General features: G+C 34.0%; 1 protein-coding gene across 1 annotated transcript; it reads left to right on the plus strand.

Moving 5' to 3' along the window:
• The first annotated feature begins 23629 nt into the window (after positions 1-23629).
• LOC137806525 (Tetratricopeptide repeat (TPR)-like superfamily protein) lies at positions 23630-27331 on the plus strand. The gene is made up of 6 exons (XM_068606711.2): positions 23630-25150; positions 25525-25656; positions 25769-25950; positions 26041-26152; positions 26806-26940; positions 27028-27331. Exons 1-6 carry the CDS (start codon positions 23951-23953, stop codon positions 27151-27153), a joined length of 1887 nt encoding a protein of 628 aa, XP_068462812.1. The 5' UTR covers positions 23630-23950; the 3' UTR covers positions 27154-27331.
• The last annotated feature ends 398 nt before the right edge of the window (positions 27332-27729 follow it).

Genomic DNA, 27729 nt, shown 5'->3' on the forward strand with positions numbered 1-27729 from the left:
TAGTCTCTCTTGCATGGGTTTTATGTGTATAAATATACATTCTCATCTATTTTGGTAAATTATACACTAATAAATGAGATATTATTATGTTTATGTTTGTTACCATTCTTTTTCTCTCTCACACAGACATCTAACATGGTATCATGAGTTGAAGTTTTTTTTTTCTCTCATGGCTTCCGATACACCCTCCTTTTTCATTACCAAAGCTTTCCTCACTGCTTCGTTGCATCATTTTCCTCGCTCATCACTCTTAAGCTCAACGAAAACAACTTCTTACTGTGGAAATAAAAGGTTCTTGAAACGATCGATGGGCTAAATTTGTCACACTTCCTTTATGAATCTTAGACCCCTCACGCTCTGTTTCTGCGGATGATGGCACCACCACTAACAATCCTACTTATGTTCTTCACAAACAAGACAATCTTGTTTTTTTTTAGTAAAATAGGCTTTAAAACGAACAAAATTGGTTTCCCGAGGCGTGAGTAATCACTGTCCGTAACGACTTATCCGTGATGTATTGTGCAAGTCCCCCAAGATACAACAGGAACTTCTCGGAGATTTTCAAGGATCAGAACTAGCAAGTTGCTCTTGATAGAGTAAGAACCCAATGTATTCAGAAAATTAAATATAATAAAGTAATATAATGAATGAAGAGAGAGAAAGAGAAAAGGTGAATAAGGGGAGGAAGAAGAAAGGTTGCAGCTTTTAGTTGCTGAAAAAAGAGAGGCAAAGAAGATGAAGAACTGAGAGTGAGAGTGGTATGAAGCAAGAGGATGGAATGCAGTATTTATAGATGAAGAAATCCAAAGCTACCACATCTTCAAACCCTAACGGAGCCGTGACCATCGCCGGAGTTGGAGGAAGACCCACGGGAAAGGAGGAGCCAACCACCCACGAATCTCGCAACGTTCTCAAGATTCCACACGATCAGCAGAGCGAAGGCGTGAGCATTCCCTGTCGTGCGACTACGATTCTGGGTGGAAGGGGCAACGTCGCGCGATAACCTCGGAGCAAATCCGGTCTTCGCTGAACCTCCGCGATCTCCTCCAACGGTCACTGAAGAAATCTAGGGTTTTACCACTTACTCTATTTTCGTTTCACACACTCTGTTTTTCGTTTTTATTTTGCTATATTAGGTTCTTGTTTTACAACAATCCCCCACATATTGCAAAAGATAAAACATAGAAATATTGAAAGAAATTAATATTGGGTTTATCTAAGATGTAATGCATCAGAACTGGTATAGCAAGCTATATGAACCAGTCTTAGATTGATGAACTTAACGCACAGTGTAGTTGGTATAGCAAGCTATATGAACCAAGACATTTAGTATGTGTTAGAGGTTTATCAATCACAATACACCCCCGCATTACTTGTTGTTATCGCTGTGTTGAGCTACTAGGTCATGCGTCTGCCCGGTATTCATGAGTGCTATAGAGATCTTGCCAAGATCTCATGCAAGCGGCCCCACTTGACACTCATATAGGTGATTCCATCAAGTGTATGCTGCAAATCATACACCACCCATAAGGGATATGAAAATCATTAAAACTTTGTAAATCGTTAAAACTCTTTTACCTCTGAATTTTAACCACAAAGTTTATCCTCTTGATAATGCAGTAAATAGCACTTTCACACACACCATAAGAATGGACAAAATTGATTTTAAATCAATATCAGTGCTAGCAGAACTAACAAGTGACTTGTTTTTACCCATATGAACCTTATTCATGGGATCTCCAATCACAAAGGTTGGGTTTCCATCACTTGTTTGTTTGTAAGTGGCTTAAGTCTCATTCCCCTCGATGTTTCTAAAATCATTTTTCTCCCTAGGGGTTTTGTCAGAGGATCTTCCAGATTCCGTTCTGACTTGACATAGTCAATAGAAATCGTTTCACTCTTTAAAAGCTGTTTCACCAAATTATGTCTCAATTGTATATGTCTATTCTTTCCATTGTAGCTTTTATTTTTAGCTATAGCTATTGCCGATTGGCAATCGCAATGCATTGATACAGATGGGGTTGGTTTCATTCCTAAAGGAATGTTTGCTAAGAAGTTTTTCAACCACTCAGCTTCACTACCAGCCATTTCTAGAGCAACAAACTCAGATTCCATTGTTGATCTTGCAATAATAGTTTGCCTGGCTGATCTCCATGTAACTGCACCACCCCCAAGTGTAAATACATAACCACTAGTGGATTTTGTCTCATCTGAATCAGAGATCCAGTTAGCATCACTGTACCCTTCTAGCACAGCGGGAAATCCACTATATTCAATGGCATAATCCATTGTACCTCTCAAGTATTTCATGAGTCTCGTAAGTGCTTTCCAATGATCCTGACTAGGACATTGAGTGTATCTACTCAATCTACCTACTGCATAAGCAATATCTGGTCTAGAAAAGCTCATTAAATGCAATAAGCTCCCAATTATCTGGGCATACTGAGTTTGAGAAATAGATTCTCCTATGTTCTTCTTTAATTTAGAGTTAGCATCATAAGGGTACTCACTGACTTAAAGTCATAGTAACCAAACTTCTTTAGAAGTTTCTCAGTGTATTTTTCTTGGGATAGTAATATATTATCTCCCTTCCTTATGATTTTAACTCCTAGAATCACACTTGCTTCACCCATGTCTTTCATCTCAAACTTAGATCCAAGAAACAATTTTGTTTTAAAAACTATATCATTGCATGTACCAAAAATTAACATGTCATCCACATACAAACATATAATGACATATTCACCATTTTCAGATCTAGAATACACACATTTATCAGCATCATTGGTAGAAAAACCTTCACAAAGTAAAACATTAACAAGTTTTTCATGCCATTGTTTTGGTGCTTGTTTCAAACCATACAAAGATTTTAAAAGTTTGCATACTTTTTCCTTGTGACCTGGGACTACACAACCTTCAGGTTGAGTTATATAAATTTCCTCTTCTAATTCACCATTCAGAAAAGCTGTTTTAACATCCATTTGGTGAATTACTAACTTATGGATAGATGCTAAGGATAGCAATACACGGATAGAGGAAATCCTAGTAACAGGTGCAAAAGTATCAAAGTAATCTATGTTATGTTTTTTAGTAAACCCTTTAGCTACTAATCTTGCCTTATATTTCTCTATGGATCCATCAGGATGGTACTTCTTCTTAAAGATCCACTTACAACCAATGGGTTTTGCTCCTTTAGGCAGATCTACTAAGGTCCACGTATTATTTTTCTTAATTGAATCAAGCTCAATTTTAATGGCCTTATCCCAATGTTTAGCATCAGGAGCACTAATAGCTTCTACAAAACTTATTGGATCATTCTCAACTAGATAAGTATAAAAGTCATCTCCAAAAGATGTTTCCTTTCTCTGTCTTTTACTTCTCCTAACATCTTCACTCAAGGTATCACTAACACTATCTATAGGTTGTTCAGATGTACCACTACTCTTTAGAGGAAAGATGTGTTCAAAGAACTCAGCATTTTTTGTCTCTATTATAGTCTTGCGTTCAATTATATCACTATTAAGAACTAGAAACCTATAGGCAACACTATGTTCTGCATATCCTAAGAACATACAATCAGATGTTTTAGAGCCTATTTTCCTTTTCTTAGGATCAGGTAACATCACTTTAGCTAAACACCCCCACACTCTTAGGTATTTCAAATTAGGTTGATAACCTTTCCACAACTCATAGGGTGTTTTACCAGTTTTCCTATGTGGTATCCTATTTTGCAAAAAACACGCAGTAAGCAAAGATTCACCCCATAAATTATCAGGAGCATTAGAACTAATAAGCATGGCATTCATCATTTCTTTAAGAGTCCTATTTTTCCTTTCAGCTACTCCATTAGACTCAGGTGAATATGGTGGGGTTACTTCATGAATAATACCTTCTTTTACACAATAGTCATTAAATAAAACATATTCACCACCTCTATCTGATCTAATTCTCTTAATTTTCTTATTAAGTTGATTTTCTACTTCCGCTTTATAAGTTAAAAACATGTCAAAAGCTTCATCATTATGTTTAATTAAATACACTTTGGTATATCTAGAAAAATCATCTATAAAGGTTACAAAATAATTTTTACCACCTCTAGACATGGTTTGTTTTAAATCAGCAAGGTCGGTATGAATTAAACCAAGAATTTCAGTTTGACGTTCTACAGAGCGACATGTTTTCTTCGTTATTTTAGATTCTACGCATACATCACATTTACTACTTTGTTTGTCATGCATGTTGATTAATCCTAGTCGTTGCAATTTTATAACATACGAAGAATTCACATGTCCTAATCTAGCATGCCATATATCATACGAGTCAACAATATAAGCAGAAGATTTAGATTCATTCATAATTTCATAAATGTTTAATACAAAAAGGCCTTGATCACAATATCCCTTTCCCACAAAAACATTGTTTTTTGTCATAACAATCTTGTCAGATTCAAATGACACTTTAACTCCAACTTTGCTTAGTAATGCCACAGAGACCAAATTAACTCTAATTGATGGCACATGTAGCACATCATTCAAAGCTAGAGTTTTACCAGATGTGAGCTTCAGAAGAACTTTTCCTTTTCCTAGGACAGGAGTTGTCCTGGAGTCACCGAGATATACTTGTTCTTCTCCATCCCCCACACTTGTGTAGGAGGTGAACACATTTTTATTTGCACAGATGTGTCTGGTAGCCCCAGAGTCTACCACCCATTTGCTCACATTTGTCACAAGGTTTACTTGTGAAACGACTGCCACAATAGTATCTTCCCCTTCGGCTAGATTTGCCTTAGGAGGATAGTCGTTTTTAGCCCTATGTCTGCACTGAGGTGCATGATGGCCTGACTTTCCACAGACAAAGCAATTACCTTTTTTTCTTGAAAGTGGGGTTAGTTCCACTGGGACGAGAGAATTTGTTATTAGGTTTCTTTTTGTGATCAAATTTTTTCTCGTACCTTTTTGGAGCTGGTTTGTCTTCTATCACGTTTGCTTTGGCAAACAAAGCTTTGGCCTTTGCAGCAGCGCACTCCTTCCTGTTTGTGTCTTCGATGATGATGTGGGTGATCACATCTAATAGAGACATCTGTTTCTGTTTGTGCTTCAGTTGTTGTTTGTAATCCGTCCAAGACTGCGGAAGCTTTTCGATCAAGAGTTCGGACACAAATTCATCTGGCAATTTTATGCTTTCAGTTTTGATATCTTCAATCAGCTTGTGATATTCGTTTATTTGGATTTTGATGTCTTTGCCTTCGATCATCTCCCAGCGGTAGTAGTTTGCAATTACGAACCTTTGTCTGACGATATCTTCGGCAGTATATTTGAGGATAAGAGAATCCCAAATATCTTTCGCATTCTTGTAAGAAGCATAAACATCGAATAGATCGTTAGATAACACACTAAGTAAAGTGTGACGGCATACCTTATTCGCATGGATCCAGTCGTCAACTTGTTTCGCAGCCGTGGTTGAGTCGGGTTTGGCAGTTGTAAGTGCATGAGCAACTCCATACATGTCCAATAGGGTGGACACGCGTTCTTGCCAACGTCGGAAGTTCTGACCGGTGAAGACTTCAATTTTGGAGACGTCCGGAAATGGTTTCGCAAAAATGGTTTGCGTTGCGGAAACAACATTTGATGTTCCCGTAGCGGTGTTGTCGTTGTTGTTCGGATTTTCAGCCATAAGTCCTTACGATTGTAGTAAAATAGGCTTTAAAACTAACAAAATTGGTTTCCCGAGGCGTGACTAATCACTGTCCGTAAGGACTTATCCACGGTGTATTGCGCAAGTCTCCCAGGATACAACAGGAACTTCCCAGAGATTTTCGAGGATCAGAACTAGCAAGTTACTCTTGATAGAGTAAGAACCCAATGTATTCAGAAAATTAAATATAATAAAGTAATATAATGAATGAAGAAAGAGAAAGAGAAAAGGTGAATAAGGGGAGGAAGAAGAAAGGTTGCAGCTTTTAGTTGCTGAAAAAAGAGAGGCAAAGAAGATGAAGAACCGTGAGTGAGAGTGGTATGAAGCAAGAGGATGGAATGCGGTATTTATAGATGAAGAAATCCAAAGCTACCGCATCTTCAAACCCTAACGGAGCCGTGACCGTCACCGGAGTTGGAGGAAGACCCACGGGAAAAGAGGAGCTAACCACCCACGAATCTCGCAACGTTCTCCAACGTTCTCAAGATTCCACACGATCAGCAGAGCGAAGGCGTGAGCGTTCCCAGTCGTGCGGCTACGATTCTGGGTGGAAGGGGCAACGTCGCGCGATAACCTCGGAGCAAATCCGGTCTTCGCTGAAGCTCCGTGATCTCCTCCAACGGTCACTGAAGAAATCTAGGGTTTTACCACTTACTCTATTTTCGTTTCACACACTCTGTTTTTCGTTTTTATTTTGCTATATTAGCTTCTTGTTTTACAACAGTTTTTACCTGGTTACTCACATCTATGACAACATCGTTCGTCACTCAAATGGTAGGTTTTCATTCGACAACCTAAATTTGGAGTACTCTACACACATATTTCTCCTCTTACATTCGTTCACAAATCAAGAAGTTCAAGTTGCTTCTTAAGAATCCCAAGAAGAATCATTCTATCTCAGCATATATCATGGACATTAAAAGAACTGTTGATTCCTTAGATGTCGTGGCTACTCCAATGTCGATTGACATTCATATCAACATGATTTTTTATGGTCTTTCCTCTGACTTTCATCCCTTTATTGCTTCCATCATGTCTCGCAAAGATTTGTACATTGTCGTAGAGATCGAAGCCCTTATCCTTGTTCAAGAAGAATGTATTGAGCGTAACTATCAGATTAATCATCTTCATCTTCTTGCCACTGTTATTGTCGCTTCTTGGACCCCTGCTTATATCCCCATCAAGACAAGTCCAAGTGAAAGTTCATTGGTGCTCGTGGAGGATGTGGTTTCTGTAGGAACTAATTGAAGGAAATAAGAGAAGACAAGAGGTTGTAGCAACTGATTGAACGTAATTGCACAAAATTGCAAAATTGATCTTATTCATTTTTATTTACTCATAATGTATATAATAAAATTACAATTACTGGAAGCTATAAAATAGAAATACTAATAGGACTGTAAACTTACCATTAATGCAATATAAGGATAAAAGTTTAAGGGTAATAAAATCAGAATTAATAATAATAAAATATGAATTAATAACCAACATCCTCCCTTAATTCTGATTTGGAAGAACCTTCATGCCCAACATATCTCTTAACTTGATGAAAATCTGCAATCTGATCTTCTGATATGCAATATTCCAATTTGATCATGTTCTTCTCAACTTGGTCTCGCAGGAAGTGATATCGAATATCAATGTGTTTACTTCTTTGATGAAAAATTGGATTCTCTACAAGATTAATTGAAGAGACATTGTCAACATAAATCTTAATTGGAATATTTAGATTAAAACCAATTTGAGTCATGATATAGTTTTTCTCAATCGCCATCAATTATTTATTCATAGCCTCTTGCCATTTAGGGTGTTGAATGACATCTGCAAGTCTCACAGGTTCTGATTCTGCAAGAAAAGCAAAGTCAACTAAATCTCCATTGTCATCAACTTCATCATCAAGATTTACTTTGCAATCTTGAAGGTGTACAGGTTGTCGTTGCTGCCTTTTTGGTCGCTCCATCATAGTTGCAATTGGAGTTGCAACTTCAGGTTGAATTACAACTTCAGGTTGAACTGCAGGTGCTTCAAGAGTGACTCTATCTTCCACATCATCGTTCAAACCGCAAATATATCATTTTTTTAATCCATTTCAGTTGTTGCATTCCATTGCCATTCTTCATCTTCGGCAAATGTAACATCACGACTAACAAATCACCTTCTTTGTCATTGGATTGTATAGTTTGTATCCCCCATGCTTATATCCATTGAAAATGGTCTTCACTGCCTTATCATCCAACTTTGATCTTGTTGCCTTGGGGACATGAGCATAAGTAATGGACCCGAATACCTTCAACTGCTGCACATTGGGTTTGAATCCGCTTCATGCCTCAATCGGAGTTGTGTTAGGAACACTCCGAGTGGGTGATCTGTTTATCAAATATACCACACATGTTACGGCCTCAACCCAAAAATAATTTGGCATACCTTTCGCTTTAAGCATGCTCCTCGCCATGTCCATGATTGTTTTATTCTTTCTCTCAACAACTTTGTTGTGTTGAGGTGTGTAGGGGCAAGTTATGTTATGTTGCAACCCAAGTTCTTCACAGTGCCTCTTGAATTCATTAGACTTGTACTCACCTCCTCCATCACTACGCACCATCTAATTTTTATGTCACTCTCTCTTTCAACAAATGCTTTAAATATTTTAAAGTAGTGGAATACCTCATCCTTGTTTTTCAATACATAAATCCAGGTTTTCCTTGAAAAATCATCAATAAAGGTTAAAAAATACTTATTACCTCCAACTGATGATATGTTCATCAGGCCACAAACATCTGTATGAACAAGCTCCAAAGGAAATTTTGCACACCAAGGCTCCTTAACAAATGGTATCCTGTGATTCTTTCCAAAAATGCAAGCCTCAAACAATTGATCATGGTGATGAATATGGGGTAAACCATTCACTAAATTTCTTTTGTAAAGATTTTCCAAACTCTAAAAATTTAAGTACCCAAAGCATAAATGTCATAACCACGATTCATTATTCACTATTACATTCAAGCACTTGAAATCACCCATATGAATATCTACTGGAAACATGCGGTTTTTTGATAAAAAGGTTTTAAGAATCAAATTACTTTTTTTATCAAAAAGTGAGAATTTATTTTCAACTATGTGCATCACAATAACCTTTTCGGCCAGTTGTCCCACACTCAACAGATTACTTTTCATGTCAGGTACATAAAAAACATCATAGATGTACCTGTGATCACCATTCTTCAATGTAATAAGAATTCACTCATTTCCAGTCACCGGAACGAACCTGTCATCACCGAATTTCACTTTAGTGTGAAATGAGTCATCCAAATCTGCAAACAGCTCCTTCTGACCACACATATGATTCGTGCAACCTGTATCCAAATACCAAGTCTAGTTGTTTGGAGTTTCATTTGATGTGGTTGTCATTAATACTTCATGATCCTCTTCATCTTGTTCGTGATTACTATCTTCTTGAGCACAATTGGAAGCATGATTATCACCTTTTGATCTACACCCTTTCTGATGGAGATCAAGGCCAAGGACAAATAGAAGCCAATCAACAAAGACAAGAGGAAGATGATCAAGAGGTAGATGTGCAAGACGTTATTCATCCTCCTCAAAGGCTTACAAGAAGCATGTTCAAGGCCTTAGGAAATAATGGACAATTGTTTTCTTTATTTGTAATATCTTTGGTAGATGGTGCTTAAGAGGGAAAAATAAGAAACCTCTTTTTGTAAAAGCATCCTTAGTTGTAGTTTAGAAATATTAGAAGCTTAGGGGGGTGTGAACTTAGTAAGGGATGTTAGGGGGAGTGTAGATATGAGTTAGGAGGTGTCAAACTAGGAAGGAAAGTCACACTTCCTTCATGCACTAGTTGGCGCCGAAATTACATGTCATTTAGGGGCACATTTGCATTTGATTAGCTTTGCATTTCAGCACCTTATAGGCTATAAATAAAGGTGCTTAGCTTGTACAAATCAGATTTGGAATTTGAAGTAAGAAAACTCTACTCAATTTGAGAGAGAAATTGGAAGAGCTTTGGTGCCTTCATCAAGTCTTATCTTGGGTGTCAATGGTGAACCTCAAGTGGCGGCAACACACTAATCTTGGAGTATCCACACTCTAAGTGGCGTGATCACTCACCTATTCTTCCATCTCCATAAGTTTTCTATTCTCATTCTTTGTTTCTTCTTCATGTTCATGTTCTAGCTTACTTGTTCTTCAATTCTGTTCGGTGCCTTTGCTGTATTTTCAATTCTGTTCGGTATTTTCCTTTCATTGGCTGAGTTCAATTGTTGTTTCTTCAATTCTCGTGGTTGTGATTCAATTTGACAATACATGGACTTCCATGTGAGCTTTGGTTCGGTGCAAAGTCTTGGTGAGTTCTTGAAGTAGAACCTTGATCCAATTCTAACTAAAGTGTCAATTCATGACCAACTCAAGTTGTTCCTAAGAATGTCAAAGAATCATGTATTCTTGCTATTGCATTCACATCACTTTCTTACATCACGACTAACAATCACCTTCATGATTATCACCATTGGTCTTCATCTGATTTGTTAAGGCAAGAACTTTATTTATATAGACATCAATAGTCTTTGTTGTTTCCATCTGCAGCAGTTCATATTGGCGTCTTAGAGTTTGAAGACGCACCCTGATCTTGTCATCACCTTTATAATTGGTTGACAAAATTGTCCAAGCCTTACTGGCAGTTGTTGCTCCTTCTATCTATTCAAAAGTCTCGTCATTCATCCCTTGATGGATGAGATACAAAGTCTTATTGTCCTTCTTCTTCTGACCACGATGCGCTACTCGTTGCGCCTCAGTTGCATTAGCAGCTAATGCAAACACTTCACTCTCAACGACATCCCATAACTCATGATAATCAAACAAAACTCTCATTTGCACACACCACCGATTGTAATTTTGTCCATCAAGGATAGAGACTGATAATTGGGTAGAGTTCATGATAACAGACTAGCTCTTGATACCAGTTGTAGGAACTAATTGAAGGAAATAAGAGAAGACAAAAGGTTGTAGGAACTGATTGAACGTAATTGCACAAAATTGCAAAACTGATCTTATTCATTTTGATTTACTCAAATCATATCATATATATAATAAAATTACAGTTACTGGAAGTTATAAAATAGGAATACTAACAGGCATGTAAACTGACCATTAATGCAATATAACGGTAAAATAGTTTAAGAGTAATAAAATCAAAATTAATAATAATAAAATATGAATTAATAACCAACAGTTTCTCCAACCATCCAACTTTGCTTGTGGTTCTAAAACCTCTCGGTCACCAACACCCGATTCTCGGAGTTATTGACAAACATTGTGTCCAACATGTCAAGTTTGTGGAAAAAATGATCACATTGCTCTTCAGTGTTGGCACTGGTATGACTATTATCCCCAACCCTAATTATTCATGCTAATGTTTCTGAACTTTCTACCTCAGACAATGAATACAACAATGCTTCACTCTTAGATATTTTGTCCACCGTTAATGACCCTCCTTGGTACCCAAATAATGGTGCCACACACGGTCACGAGGGATCCTAATGTCTATACAACAAAACACTTTTATTAAGGAACAAAAAGTATAAAAATAAGTAATGGTTCAGGTTTGTTCATTGTCAACATCGGTTCTACTACTTTTCATAACTCTCATACTAATAAAACTCTAGTTTTTCGTTTGCAAAAATAACAATATTTACTAAGTATATCTAAATTTGCACGTGATAACAATGTGTACTTCTAGTTTCATGCTAAGTTGCTTGTTGTGTTGTTTATCTCTCTTTCACACATCTAACAATAGCAATTTTGGATTATATAAAACTTGTTTTTAATTTTATATAAATTAATATTAGTTTTAATTGATATGAGTATAAATTAAAATACAATTATTTCCATTGTAGTTATTCTATCTTAACATTTACACTTTTTGAAGATCTAAAGTAATTCTTTTGATAACTCTTGAACGATGAGTGAATTAACACCAAATCTTTCTCCTATATATATAATGTGTAAACTAATTGTCTTAACAAACGAAGTTACTGGTGAAAGTGATGGTACATAGTTACATATATAAAAATTGATCGAAATTATGATATGATAAACTATCATATCATACACGACTCAATATCCCAATTAATTGCTAAGTGGGAAAGTATTCAAAGAAGAAAAACGTTCAGCTAATGAAATTCTAGGTTTGGAATACTACTCTGAAGCTCGGGTCACAGTCTTGACAAGTTGCTGTACTTGGGAAGATGACCCATGTTTGCTGGGAAATGATGCAAGTTTTGCATCTTATATCGTTGAGAAAAGAAAAAGCAAAATTGAAACTGTGAAACAAGGTGTCTATTAAGAGCATTAGATACCTCATAGTCACCACCACTTTGCACTTTGCTTTGATTAAGTGAATGCTGAATATGACCTTCATGCAATCAATTCTATTCCCAATCCTAACATGCATGTGAAGACATGGCCCCTACCCTCTTCTTGCTAGGCAAATTTGTAACAACCCTAACCCCAAATCACCATCACTACCAATTGCTAACTATTTCAAGACCTTTCCCCTCATAACAAGTTACATTTTTATTTCCTTCATAACCACAGTATGCTATTATATACTTGGACTCATCTATGACATTCATTGAAAGACAGATCATCTCAACTGCACCCTTGTGGCCACTACCCACACAAAAATAATTGGGATACAATTTTTTTTAGTGCTGTAATCCCAAAAAAAAGAAAAAAAAAAGATCAATGCATGTTGTGTATGTAGTTACAAAAACTCCTAAACAAAACAGAAACATTTTTTGTGTTTTTTTTACTCTTGAAACGTATATAAGGAGAATTGAAATTAAGGAATTGGTAATTGGTGAATGTGTGTCTTACATTAACTCTTGCTTCGTTGGCCACGCTATCTACAAATGTGTAGCAGTATTGAAGCTGTCTTGAGTCTCTTTATAAGTTCACAAATAGACTTCATGAGGACCACTTGCTGATTACTCACTAATTGCCCCACACTTCCATGATACATTCCTTTCATGCTAGCTTTTTCTACCCTCCATATCCTCATCATTCTTCGCGTTAGTTTCTTCTTTTTATTCTTCATAGTTTCACAAGTTATTAGATTAATCTGTTTTCTTGTTTTGCAGTTCTAGTACAAGCTTTAAAGCACCATTAAAAAGATTTACTTTCATAAGGGTTACTTTCAAAAGTCAATCTATAGTTGGATCACTTTATAACAACAACAAAAAATTAGTAGTAACTATGTTTGAATATTATACGGGGTGACGTGTTTGAATCCAACTCCGTAGAATCTCATTAACATAACATTTGATATTAGTTCAATGATTCACCTTAATCCAAACCCAATATTAAAAATTCATTATGATCCTATAAATATGCACTCCAATTAAAATAAAAATATGTATTCAACCGTATTTTTTTCAACCACCATATTCCATCGAATATTGACTTAAACATTATTGGGATGTCTTTGCAGGTACACTTCTTCCATCCAAGCTCGGATCACTATGAGAAAATCAGAAATCCATTTTTGAGACAAAAAATAATTAGTTGTTATATTGACTAAATTATATACTGTTTTAGAGACTAAAATTATTGATATATAAATTGGTTTCTATTATTAATAAATAGTTTATAAATTGGTATCTAATTAGCTCCCAACTTTAAAATCTAAATAATTGGTAACTAAAACTTTGATAACTAATTAGATATCAATCTAAAAACTACTCATCAGTATAATAAAAACTACTTTAAATATCAATAATTAATTTATCTTTAAAAATAATATTTAATTTAGTTAATATGACAATTAATTATTTTTTATTTTTAAAAGTAATTTTTATTTGATAATTTTTTTGTAATAGATAAGACTTATTTGGTTTCTTTACTAATATATATATATTGTCATGTGGTAACCAAACAATTAATTGTAACTGTAGATAGGTTGAGAATAAAATTATTAAATAAAAACTAATTTTAAAAATAATAAATAATTTATTAATATATAGAATAAAATATGATAGGCATCATATACGATCATAGATGATATACAAAAAGCTGGCATAACAAGAAGACATAATAAAAGATGTTGATATGTGTATAATAGGTGAGAGTGATGAGCTACGTGGATGCAGTGAGAATGATGTAACATTGCAGTGTAATTCCAAAGCAATGCATCACATGATAAATTCCTACACAACTGCTCACCTAATAGTATTGGTGGTTGAAAAACAAAACCAAAATTACCATACTAAGATGCTTGTTATGTCAAGTGCTTTGTTATGGAAACATGACGAAATTTTCCAACTAGGCATTGCTGCTGCAATAGGCAAGTCCACACCAAAAAGGCCAACTATGAAAACAACTCTACTCTTTGTCTTATTCATGTCTCTTTGCATATGCTAACATACATATATTGTTCACTACCCTTTGGCACCTTACCCACACCAGGTTATTTTTTATTTTTTTTATCAAAAAGTTGTTGAGAATCAATTGGGTTGTGCTAACTAGACATCATGTTTTAGTGAGGGTACTTAATTATTGTGTCCCCTCTATAATATTTATTTAAGAGATTTTTGTACTTGTAATAAAATTATAACAAACAAAATAAAAACCTAATTAATTGTTTGTTGACGTAAGTTGCAAATTGACGACCGAACCACGTTAAATCCTATATTATTTATTTTTTTAGTTAATTCGTGATTGTTTGTATTGCTTTCGCATGCGTAAGGTTTAAAAATCATATTCAAAATCCAATATCAATTTTCCTCGTTCTCGGAAATAGTACACTTATTCACACCATTTTCAAAACCCAATGTCAATTTTCCTCAAATATTACTTTAGTTCTTGGAAATAGTACACTTACTTCAAGTTGATCCCCCAAATTATAAAGTACAACAACCAAATTCTATTCTTAAAGCAACACTGCACTGTCCCAAGTTATAGCATGTTTGGACTAGATTTAGAAAAGAAAAATAGATTGTGATTTGAGTAATGAAAAGTATATGAATTGTACTATTGAAACATGTTTGCTAATTTATGTGATAATATTTTATTATGATTTGTGATAATTATAGTGATGACCACTTTTCATCTCTCTATAATTTTTTTCGCTAATTTATCTCATAACATTATTAACTATACAATTATTATATTTTAATTTCATAAATTAAAAGTAAGATCACAAATTTTATTTTTAATAAAGTATATTAATAAAAATATTTTTTATACGATTAAGAAAAGTCTATGATGAGACTACACTCTAGGATTCAATTTTATGTCAATTATTTTGGATTTACTATATCGTTTTACAATCATTATATATGATAATATAGAAAGTTTAATTTTTTATATATATATTTTCAAACATATGTCATAATAAGTATCGTCTACTATATTGGTTGCAGTTATAATTATTATAAAAAAAAGTTTTAAATGATGTTATAATATATGCACATTTGAAATCCTTCTTTAAATTCCTCATTTATTATAACTATCTTACAAAGTAAAACGTATTACATTAGTCATAATTGTAACTGATATAGAAATTATATATATTTTTGTTGATTTTAGTTAATTTTCTCCCTGTGTATATAACAATAAAATATTTTTGCATAGTTGTAATTGTTAGGTAGACATGTTTTTTTTTTTAATTCAAAGGTATTATCCACAAATGTTATTATTTTTTAACTTAACTAAAAAGTAAGATTGTATTAAAGTAAATAAAAAAAAAATATGAACTATACAAAAAAGGGATAGACTCATATAAAGATAAACAATATATGTTATTTGTTTGAATGTTTACATAAAACTAAAGATATTGAAAAGTTATTATAAATCCTTAAATGGAGCACATTACATTTAAATATCTTTCTTGTCTTCATCTTTAACATTATGGGTTATTGAATATCAATCAATTAAATTTTATTTAATCAATAAAAGAAATTTTATATCTAACCAATTAAGATTTTTGAATTAATTATATATTATTTTCTTCCATAAGTCAATAATATTGAAATATATGATTATATAATATCACATTCATAGTTCTTTGGTTGAACAAGGTAACTTCTAGATATGATGTTGTACATATTTCTCATCACGTAATATTTATATCCATAATTTGTTGGATTGATTATTATACTTTCTTACTAGTAACGGGTGGGTGGAGCACACAACACAATTTTCCTGAAATGAGTTTTTTACTCTATAAAAAATAAATTTAAATTAAAGTAGATTAATAATTATATTTGTTAATATTAAATTATAAAAAGAAAAAATATAGTTGAATGAGAAACTTACTAGTCCATTTTATTATTAATGGTTAGAGTGTTAGTTTTATTATGCAATAAATACAAGAGAACCATTAAAAAATTATGAGAAATAATTACTAAATTAATTATCATGAATTTTATTTGGACTGGTGATATTATGAAAAAAGGTATCGCTACTGTTAATTGGGCGAAAATTTGTTCACCTCTTGAGGATGGAGGCTTGAATATTATTAATCTTCATCATGAAAATAATTCATATCTTCTTAAGCTTGCTTGGAACTTCGCTTATAGCAACAAACCTTGGTCTTTACTCTTGAAAGCCAGAGTTCTTAAATCAAAATACGAGTTTAGAATGGTTTATAGATCCTCCTCTCTTTGGCTTGGAATTAAACAATTTTATTCTATCATACTTGATTATACTTCTTGGACTGTTGGTACAGGTTCTTTTATTAATTTCTGGAATGATAAATGGTGTTCTACTACTTCTTTAGCAAATATTGCAGGGTTATCTGATGGGGCTAACATTCCGGATACAGTCTCTCAATTTTGGTCAGGTTATGATTGGAATATTCCCTTATCTTTACAGCAGATGCCGCATTTTTTTAATCATATCATGGTTAGAGAGGAACAAGATATTCCTAATTGGATTCTAGATGAGTCTGGTCGTTTCACTCTTAAATCGGCTAGGACTTTTTTCTTGGAACCAGGAGTTCCAGGTGGTTGGGGTAAGTTCATTTGGTCTTCATCTATTCCGCCTTCCAAAACTTTAGTACTCTGGAAAATTTTTCATGGGAGACTTCCTACAGATCTGCATATTCAGAATAAGGGTTTGCATATATGTTCTATGTGTACGCTTTGTGAAAAGCATGAAGAATCTATTCAACATCTATTTTTTGAATGTTCTAATGCATTACATATTTGGAGTTGGGTTCGACAGATTTTTCTTACTTCTCATTTCTCTAATAAGGATGATCTTCTTTCTTTTATTAAGAGTGATGGTAGTCCTTTGGTTAAATTGATTAAACTTGCTGTGACAACCTTTTCTATATGGATGATATGGCGTATGAGGAATTATGCTAGATTTCAGGATAAGATTGAGGTTTCTAAGGCTATTTCGGTAATTAAAGATTTAACTCGTCTAGTGGGAAATTCGTCTAAAGCTTCAATGAAGAATGATATGTTGGATTTCAACGTGATTAAGTTTTTTGGTATTAAGACTCGTAGTGGGAAAGTTCTTCATCCTCTTCCAGTTAGATGGGAATTTCCTTCACCAGGCTGGGTTAAAATTAACACTGATGGGGCTGCTAGGGGGTATCCTGGACTTGCTACTTGTGGAGGTATTTTTCGTGGGAGTATGGGAGAATTTATTGGTGCTTTTTCAGGGTTTCTTGAAGTTCTAACTGCTTTGGTTGCTGAGTTTTATGGAGTTATACATGCTATGGAGGAAGCTCAAAAGATGGGACTTACTAATGTTTGGCTTGAATGTGATTCTGTCTTGGTTTGTGCTGCGTTTACTGCTAGGACTACTGTTCCGTGGATGCTTCGGAATCGATGGAATACTTGTCTTAATTTCTGTAGGACAATCAGGTTTAGGGTTACTCATATTTTTCGTGAGGGAAATGCATGTGCTGATAAGTTGGCTAATTTAGGGTTCATTCATAGACAATCATTTCATTGGTATAATAGACTTCCATCTAGTCTGTTCTTAGAATTCTTTATGAATAGGTATAGTCTACCTATGTATCGTTTTTGTTAACATGTGGGTTTTGGTCTAGTCCCCCCATATTTTTGTATTTTCTTTCTTTTTCCTTTTTTTAATAATACTTTTTTCATGTGATGGCAGATGATTGTTGTTACTTGAGATGTCAGCCTAGCTGAGATGTCAAGTTGCATAGTGATGCCTAACATGAAAATTTTCATTAAAAAAAAAAAATTAATTATCATTTACCGCTACAAGTTGCATGAATATTATTAACATTTAACTTTAATTAATTAATAATAATTTAAAATTTGTGTATTTATTGATGCAAGTAAAATGGTAAGTACACTTTTTTTGGCCTACATCTTGAAATGTCTCCTTTGAATATGTTTTCACCTGATTAATTTTTTTTCTATATGTTTGAGTGGAAATAGGGTCAATGAATCCATAGATGTAAGCAGTCATCCTTTCGGTGTGGAGGTGATGTAAACACTTTGAAGACGATTACACGATTGAAGGTCTATATGTCTTGAGGATAACAAACACTATAATGAGTATTGTGATATGACAAAGTTTATTCATATGTAGTACAAGACCAAACAAAAACAAAAGAAAAAATGAGCAAGACTCACTAAACGATACAATAAGAGAAAATATTGTTAGACGAAACAATGTATACGTTGATCAGATGATCTAATCCTCATGTTCACTCTTGAAACGAATAATATAATCAAAGAAAAATATTATAAAGAAAGATCGCCCTATGGATAAAAGAGCATTTGATGTAATAAAATCACATAAGACGAAACACTTGTCAAATAAAGACATATGAGACGAAGCTTGTTGAGAAAACGCATCAGATGAAGGATTTAACGATGAAGTTGAGAAAACGCATCCAAATGTTGGTAAACACTTCAGAAGCTCACATTATATGAAACTTCTTGAGAAACACAAAGCATAGGCATACGCTCATTAACATCATATGCACGCTTAAAACTATACATATTAGGCGATACAAGCATCGTTCAAGTGTCAGACGATACATGTCATCTACTTGGATCTAGCCTGATTTCATGACACTGCAAGAAGCAACCTTGTGTAGAATTGTCAATTGTAAAAGCTAAATACATAGATGCAGGAGGTTGTTATGCACAAACCTTGTGGCTAAAACAACAACTAGGTGACTTTAGGGTAAATCTGAAAAATATTCCTTTGCTTTGTGATAATACTAGTGCAATAAATTTAACAAAAAATCTCATTCTACACTCACATATTGAGCACATTAAAATAAGACACCACTTTATACGTGAATATAAATCCAATGGTAATTGTGAAATTAAATGTGTTGGAACAATTAGGTGACTTGTTCAGTAAACCATTATCACGAGATATATTTAATCTTCTTAGAATCGAATTAGACATCATTATCCTTGATCATGTTTCTTAAGAAAAAATTAATTGGTTAAAATAAAGTCAATTGATTACTTTTGTTAATATCTTACTTAACAACATTTTCAATTGATAGCAATTTTTTTAACTGGTTGTTTTATTGTATTATGTGCTAACAATTGTTTGTGAAACTGCAAAAGTAGTGTTTGTCTCTATCTACATGGACGTACACGAAAAGGGAAAAGCTTGTCCACGTGTCATTGTGCATTTGGTTGACAATTGTTTGTTGGGATTTAATGTTACTGAATCTTCATTTTCTGCAGTGTGTTCATTGGTGTGGAACGTTTTACTAAAACAAATTAATTGTTGCCTTTTTCCAATAAATGTTCATTCTCTCTTATATTACCTAACTATTACCAATATGTGCATAAGTTTCAAAGAATAAAAATTTGTTATTTCTTTTTCACATTCACATAGCATAGTCATTCATGGCGTCTCCACAAAAGAAGAAAAGATCAAGGAGCTTTGCAGAAATTCTTGCAGTTAATTGGAACCATTTATCCTGATCTTATTAAATTTTTCTTTACTAATATTTTTTTTATGGAGAAAACCTACATTCTAGTGTGAAAGGTGTAGATATAGTAATTACACAAGTTGTTTAGAAATATGTTACTAGTCTCAAGTATGTTGGTATTAAGATAGGGAAAGGTAATACTACTAAAATCAGAGTTTAACAAAATGCAGTTTTATCGCTCTTGTTTGAAGGACCAGGATCTCTATTTTCATTTCCATGTGGGAAATCTCAAACTCATAAAAAGGTTTTTAGCATATATAGTGGCTTGGCAGCTAACTCCTAAGGGGAGCAATCATGTTAAGCTAACTGAAGAAGATCTGATTCTAATGTATTTTCATATAAATAAAATCAAGGTGAACTAGATCTTTGTTATGAAAGAACACATGATCAAATTCAAAAGACTTGTGAACTATTGTTTCCCTATGTTGTACCTGTCTAAAAAAAATTGAAGTATTTTGATGTTGATCTAGAAGATGAGCTATCTAAAACTATCAAGTCTGGAACTGAGGTAGATTGTGCTACCGTACTCAAAATGGGATTTCACAAGGTTAATAATGTTTGGACCAATAAGGATGGAGAGGTTATCGCATAGGATGCAACCAATATCACAGGTTCAAGTAAGCACTACTGGTGAAGATGTTTAAGGAACTGAAATGAATGTTATGGTCACCTATGTTCCACATGTTGATAGAGGTGAACCACTTTCCAGTTTTGAAAGGCTGATGGTATACAAGTTGGATTCAATCTTTGCCAGTCAAAGGGAGTACTTTGAGCTGATCGAGTCCAGGTTTTAACATCTTGACAACTAGATTAAGGCAATACAAGAGCAATTAGCTTAGCTCTATCTTTGGGATTCATGATCTATGGTGTACAAGTGTTTAGTTTATTTGCTTTCATTGTTTGTTGAACCATTTTCATTTGTTTTTTCATCTGTATGGTGTTGTTTTATGCACTTTAAACAATTTTTTTTATGCTTAATTAAGACTGTTATAACTGTTTTTAATTCTCTTATTGCTGATATTTGATGGACTTGTATAATCATTCAAGTAGTATTTGTGTTTATTTCTTTGCTCTATTTCTGCTTGCTTCCATTGTGCACTCCAAAAGATAAAGACATCAAGATTGATCAAGGTGTTGGATTGTTTGTCCTCATCAAACATGGGGAATTTGTTGGACATCTTAGGTCCAAGTAGTGTTTGATGAAGCCTACTGTATCTTGTCTTATCTTAGTCTTGTGTATCTTATGTTCACAATTTATCTTTTGCATAATGAGATGATGAATCCAAGAAAAAAGTTTTTAAAATGATTAAAATGTTTTTGAAAAAGATTTTATGAAAATTAAATTTTTTTATTTGTTATTTTCATTAACCAACTGATTGAAAACACTTATGAAGTTTTTAGTGTTTTCTGTAAACAGTTTTAATGTGTTAAAACTATGTAGTTTTAATGTGTTAAAACTGTGTTTTAATGTGTTTGATAAAATGAGTTTTTCAATTTGAGTTTTTAACATGTGTGATTTCACTTAAAGTGAAATCAACTAGTTAATTCGTGCTTTAGCAGATTGATTTTGACAGTTGTATTTTTAAAACAGTTATGTGTTAATCAAAATCTATAAAATGTTTCTTTAAACATTCAAAAGTAGCAATTGAGACTATTTTTGAATCTGAACTTATGAGAGTGTGATTTGAGTATTGTTCTTACAAGTGTTTGAAAAGTTTTGTGAATTCTTTGAGGATTTGAATCATCATCTTGTTTGGTATGAGAATATTTACTATGCTGGAAAACTAGAAATCCAGTTTGAGTTTCTTTTTTTTTTTGTATCTTGTGATTTCGTTTCATTTGTATCTCTTTACTTGTTTTTTTTTTGTATTGTATTACAGTGCAAGAAAGAGTTTCTTAGGATATATAATATATAACAAGGTGTTACAGTGGTAGAGCTGATATTATAGGATTCAAAATTTGTGTTCTTGTTTGATTTTTGTACAAGATTGTGTGTTTTAAGTGAGAATTGTTTCAATGTGAAGTGGTAACTGAATGTAGTCTTGAAAAAGAGTGAACCAATATAAAAGTATTTGTGTTCTTTGTTCTTGTACTTTATGCATTTTAATATGTTGCATATAGTTTATTTATGTCATTTTAATCAATTGTTTTAGTAAAAGAAAAAGAATAAGTTATAATTTTTTTCTAGTGTTAATAATTGAATCAAGTGTTTTATGAAATAATTGGTTTAAATTTTTAAACAAGATTTATGGTACATTCAATATTAATATGAAGCAATTGTTTTATCTGATATAATGAATGTATGTTTCTAAACTGATTTTCTGATACATTGTGATGTAATTGAAATCAATTTTTCTCAAATAATCTATTTATATTTCTAACAAATTGTGATTTTAACATGCGATTTTTTATAATAAATTTAGATTACAAATTAGTCATTATAAAAAATAATTTATAAAATAAAGTAGTTAATAATTAAAATTTTAGTAGTTGATAATTTAAAAATTAATTTAATTTTTTTTATTAATAATAGAAATTAATTTATATATTAATAATATTAACTAATTATTTTTTAAAATTTGTTGTTATTTAATAATTTTTTTAGCATGGTAACAATATTAGTTTTTAATAGCTGTTAATAATCATAATTACTATTTTTTAATATTTAATTAATATCATTATTATTACGGAGTGTCTTTATATTTTTAAGAAAATAAAATTAATAATCTTGTTATATAAAAAATAGTGAGTGATTCGTAATATATTGTGTTTTTGAAAGATGTGGATGATTTATAAGGTATTCCAGTGTTGAAATGTTTAAATAATTACTTTTAACATTTTGATAATTTGTTTCAATTTTTTTTATAAATAAGAGTAGAATAAGAATAAGAATTATGTATCTCAAGTGAAAAATATTATTATATACTATAGATGTTTTTAAATAATAAATATTTTCTAATGAAATTTAATATTATTTATAATAGTTCAATAATATATATATATATATATATATATATATATATATATATATTGTAAAGGGATGAACTACAAAAGCCTGAGTTATTTACTATTTTTATATACAAACAAAACAAATATTTTAACAATTAATTTGTAAATTAATTACAGGTTCACAAAATTAAATTAAGTACTCACATTAACTATCTTAGTGTTACAGTTAATTTTTATGTAAGATGTTTAAATTTATAAGACTTCAAAATTAAAAATTAAGAAGCCATTTAATAAGATATTATTTAATTGTTGCGTTTACAAAAACTCTTGATCCATTAAATTTGAAATCAAAACATTTTCAAAAAAATGTTTATATGATTTTTTTTCATCAATAAAAATAATATTTTAATGTGATTCTGAGTAATATTAGTTTTTTAAAATGGAAAAAGAGTCGTTATACACATAAATGAATAAGTATTAATTAGAGATATAACGAATACATGAAAATATTTTTTATAAATTTCAAAGTACTACTGCCATGCTAGTTTTTAATTGCCATTTTTTCAATAAAAATATATTCTTTTTTATCAGTGGTTTTTTAAATTCCAAGATGACTCAATACTTTTTTTCTAATTATAATTTTATTATGCATTGAAAATTGTTTAACCATTAAATGAAGAGAAAAAATAATAAGCAAGTTTTTAAATGTATATTTAAAGGGGATTAAAAGCCTTTAAATGGATTTTGTATAATAAAAAAAGCTTGACTACCACAGAGACTTACGCAACGCCAACGGCAAACAAACAAACGAGAAAATGCAAGAACCACGATAACTGGCCAAAATATCACGATACAGGGCTTACTGAGTTACAAACTCCTTTAAGATCAAACCGTTACCAACGTTTTACAAAAACATAAAATTAAACATACCAAACCAAAAATCACAAAACCAACCGTTAGATGACCGTTACCAACTCAAGTCACTACCCTTCAGACTAAAACCTAACCAAAATAAATGTTCTAGACACTGATCCCAGTTGGACAACCTCGGTTTTTTTCAAACTTAGTTCCATATTGTCTTTAATAAAATTTAAAATTAGTTTCCTTAATATTTTTTATACCTTCACTTTTTCCATCATAAAGCATCCAAGAAGAGAAGACCGTTCATCGTTAACTGTGCCCAAAACTTCTCCTCCCACTCTCCTACATCAACCCCATTTCCTCTTCTTCTTCTCTCTGTCTATCTAAACTCAGACAACGACGTCGTCTTTCTCATGCTTAAGAACTCTTCACAGTTTCAGTCTTCAAAACTAAATAAAAATAAATAAATAAATAAATCTTAGACTCATGGTTGCCGGCAAGGTAAGGGTAGCAATGGGGTTTCAGAAGTCGTCGCCGCCGGCCACGAACACTCCTACGCCGCATAAAAAGCAGCCTCCTCCCTCGCCGTCCTCCGCCAAATCCTCGTCTCACAAGTCCCCGTTCTCTCGTTCCTTCGGCGCGTACTTCCCGCGCTCCTCCGCTCAGGTGCAGCCGCGACCGCCGGATGTTGCGGAGCTACTCCGTCTGGTGGAGGAGCTCCGGGAGAGCGAGTCGCGGCTGAAGACGGAGCTGCTGGAGCACAAGCTGCTTAAGGAGTCCATTGCCATTGTCCCCGTTCTGGAGAGCGAGATCAGCGCGAGGGAAACTGAAATCGAAAGGAGTAGAAGAAGAGCGGAGGAAATGGAAGTGGAGAACGAGAGGTTGAAGAAGGAGTTGCAGGAGGTGAAGGTTCGAGCGGAAGAAGAGAAGAGAGAGAGCGAGAGGAAACTAAAGGCACTGGAAGATGAGATAGTGGAGATGAAGAAAACGGTGTCGTACGGTGGATGTGGCAGTAGCAGAACAGAGGCATTGGAAATTCACGTGCTCGAGCACGAAGCTTCGCAGAAGTTGGTGGAGGTTTCGGTGAAGTCGAATGTCATGAAAAGCTTGAAGAAAACGGCGTCGGATCTCGGAAGCGGGATTTTGAAAAGAGAGGCTGCGGAAACAGAAAGGCCACATCACTCGCGGTGCAACTCGGAGGAACTCGCTGATTGCTCTGACTCTGTTCTCTCCGGTTCCGTGAGGTCACGCGCGCCTCGTGTTCCGAACCCGCCACCGAGACCTTCGTCTTCTTCTCCTTCATCACCGTCCAGCGGTTCCTCCAATAACGGCGAAACTGAACAAGTCATTCCGCCACCGCCACCACCTCCTCCACCACCGATGAAGGCAGCTCCTCCTCCACCAGTTAAGGCTGCGCCTCCTCCACCGCCGCCTCCACCAACGAAGCCTACATCTAAGGCAGCTCCTCCGCCACCGCCGCCGCCTCCTCCGGCGAAGGCGGGGAGGTTGACTACGGCCAAGGTGAGGAGAGTGCCGGAGGTGGTGGAGTTTTACCACTCGTTGATGCGGAGGGACTCACATTCGCGGCGGGACTCGGGGCCCGGCGGTGCTGCGGAGGTGCCGGCGACAGCGAATGCTCGCGACATGATCGGCGAGATCGAGAACCGGTCGACTCACTTGTTGGCTGTAAGTGCACGTGAATTTGGCGGTTTAATTACGGGTTTGCCACTGACCATTTATTGTGTCACTGTCTACTGACATGTGTAGTCGCTTTTATTGCTTTATTTTGAATTGGATTTCTTAGTAGACAAGACAGTAATCTGATTCGAATTTGGTTGGCCATAGTCGTAAATATGCTCTAAACTTTGGCATTTTGTTGAGTTCCTGGTCAAACAAGGAAGAAAGATTCTCCAATTACTGAAACCCTAGTCCCTAGTTGTCAATTAAGTCAAAGAATTTACTTCATTTCATTAGATCTTAGCGTTAACAAAGGTTTTTTCTTTTAATCAAAGTTCTGATACTGTCTGATCTCAGGTTAATAATATTGTTTGTTTTTACAGATAAAAACAGATGTAGAAACACAAGGAGACTTTATCAGATACTTGATCAAAGAGGTGGAGAGCGCAGCATTCACGGACATTGAAGATGTAGTGCCTTTTGTCAAATGGCTTGACGACGAACTCTCCTATTTGGTATTTTTATTATTTAATGTTGTGTTCCTTCTTCCATTTGCATGATGATACTTGTAAGAAAAATATATTTTATATTGTTTGTGATTTGTCTGGTTTTGTTTTGTTGTTTCAGGTGGATGAAAGGGCAGTTCTGAAACACTTCAATTGGCCAGAGCAGAAGGCTGATGCTTTGCGTGAAGCTGCGTTTGGGTATTGCGATCTGAAGAAGTTAGTATCTGAGGCTTCGTCTTTCCGCGATGATCCTCGGCAGCTGTGTGGTCCAGCTCTTAAGAAGATGCAGACACTCTTAGAAAAGTGCGTGGATTTGTATTATTACTTTTTCAAGGTGAATTAAATGTTCATTTGAACACCCTCTAATGCCATTTTAACTGATTATTATGACAGATTAGAACATGGGATTTACAATATCTCAAGAATGAGAGAATCGGCAACAAAGAGATACAAAGTCTTCCAAATACCCGTGGATTGGATGCTTGACAGTGGTTATGTGAGCCAGGTAATTTCCATGCAAGTTGCATTAGAAAAATTCCATATTATACTTGATAGTAGCTGCAAACAAGCACCAGATATAGCTTCAGTTGTAGGTTTAATAGAATACAAATAGGTCACTATACAACACATGATGATGGACAAGAGTTGTGTTGGCCCATTGTCCTCATTGAATAATAATGTGGATGTGTAGACTCATCCATTAATAAAATTTAATGGTAGGTAACTAAATTTTGTGTTGGATCCCCACCAAAACATCTGTAATTTCTCTCTTAAAAAATTAGCCTTAGTAAGTTTACCACATAGCATGTAGACAAAGTAGGTAGCTGATAGTGAAATGTCAAACCAGTGGTTATCTTGCTGATAGGACTTGGTCGAAGCTAATCTGCATTAGCATCAGCACTAGCACATGGAGATCCCTGATCCCCACAGTCTGCTTCATCTTTTAAGGGAAATTCTCTTTGCCAGTAGGAAGGGTCCTGCAGTCTGTTTTAAATAATTTTTTGAAGAACGAAACAAATAAAATGTCACATGCATGTGCAACTTCTGAATAGCATTGCATGATAGTAGATTGCTGTACTAAATTGTTACTACAAAGTGAGAAGAATGTTTGTTAGCTCCTTTCATTTATTGTACCTGCAATGTTAAATTGTGGCACAGATCAAGCTGGCATCTGTGAAATTGGCCATGAAGTATATGAAGAGAGTCTCTGCCGAGCTTGAGACAGTTGGTGGTGGGCCTGAAGAAGAAGAGCTTATTGTCCAAGGAGTTAGATTTGCATTCCGAGTTCATCAGGTAATTTTATTTTTAACACTAGTAGTACAAAATTGACGTCTGTTAGCTAAAGGGCCAATTGGTATAATGAGCTGTTATGTGTGGCAGTTTGCTGGAGGCTTTGATGTGGATACAATGAGAGCATTTCAAGAGTTGAGAGACAAAGCAAGGTCATGCCACATTCAATGCCATGGCCACCAACAGAAATTCTTTTGCAGGTCTGCAACATGCTAATGCTAATGCTGGAGCAAACTCAGCTTCAGATCAAACTCTTCCCTTTTTCTGTATTTTGTGAATAGAATGGCAAATAGTATTAGTCATCATCCTTAAAAGTAGGAACGCATTCTTAATTCATGATTTATCCATTTATTACTGGGAAAGCGCAAATCTCTCATCATAAATGAGTTGGTCACTCTCGTTTAACTGCATCTAACCAAATCCTGCAATTTATTCATTTAACTGCATTTTCTTTTACTACAAATAAATTTTCCCACCATCTTCATTTTTCTTACCTTCTTCACTAGGTAAACACGTATATATTTGGTTTTAGGGGATAGGTGTACATTTTTATAGATGTTTGTTCCATTAATATAACTGATTTTTCTTTTAATGCAAACAAAATTTGGTGCCATATTTATTTATATAACCTTCTACATTGGTTATCATTTGCAAAAAGAAATTGTTACCAAACACGAAAAACATAGAAGCTCTTTGATAATATTAATAATATTTTGGTAAAAAGGATAACATATCAACAAATTTAAAAATGTAAGTTTTGATCACTTACTAGACTAGTTTTGTTTTTCTTTT

Source organism: Phaseolus vulgaris, chromosome 3, assembly GCF_051622355.1.
Source record: "Phaseolus vulgaris cultivar YP4 chromosome 3, ASM5162235v1, whole genome shotgun sequence".
Lineage (NCBI taxonomy): Eukaryota > Viridiplantae > Streptophyta > Magnoliopsida > Fabales > Fabaceae > Phaseolus > Phaseolus vulgaris.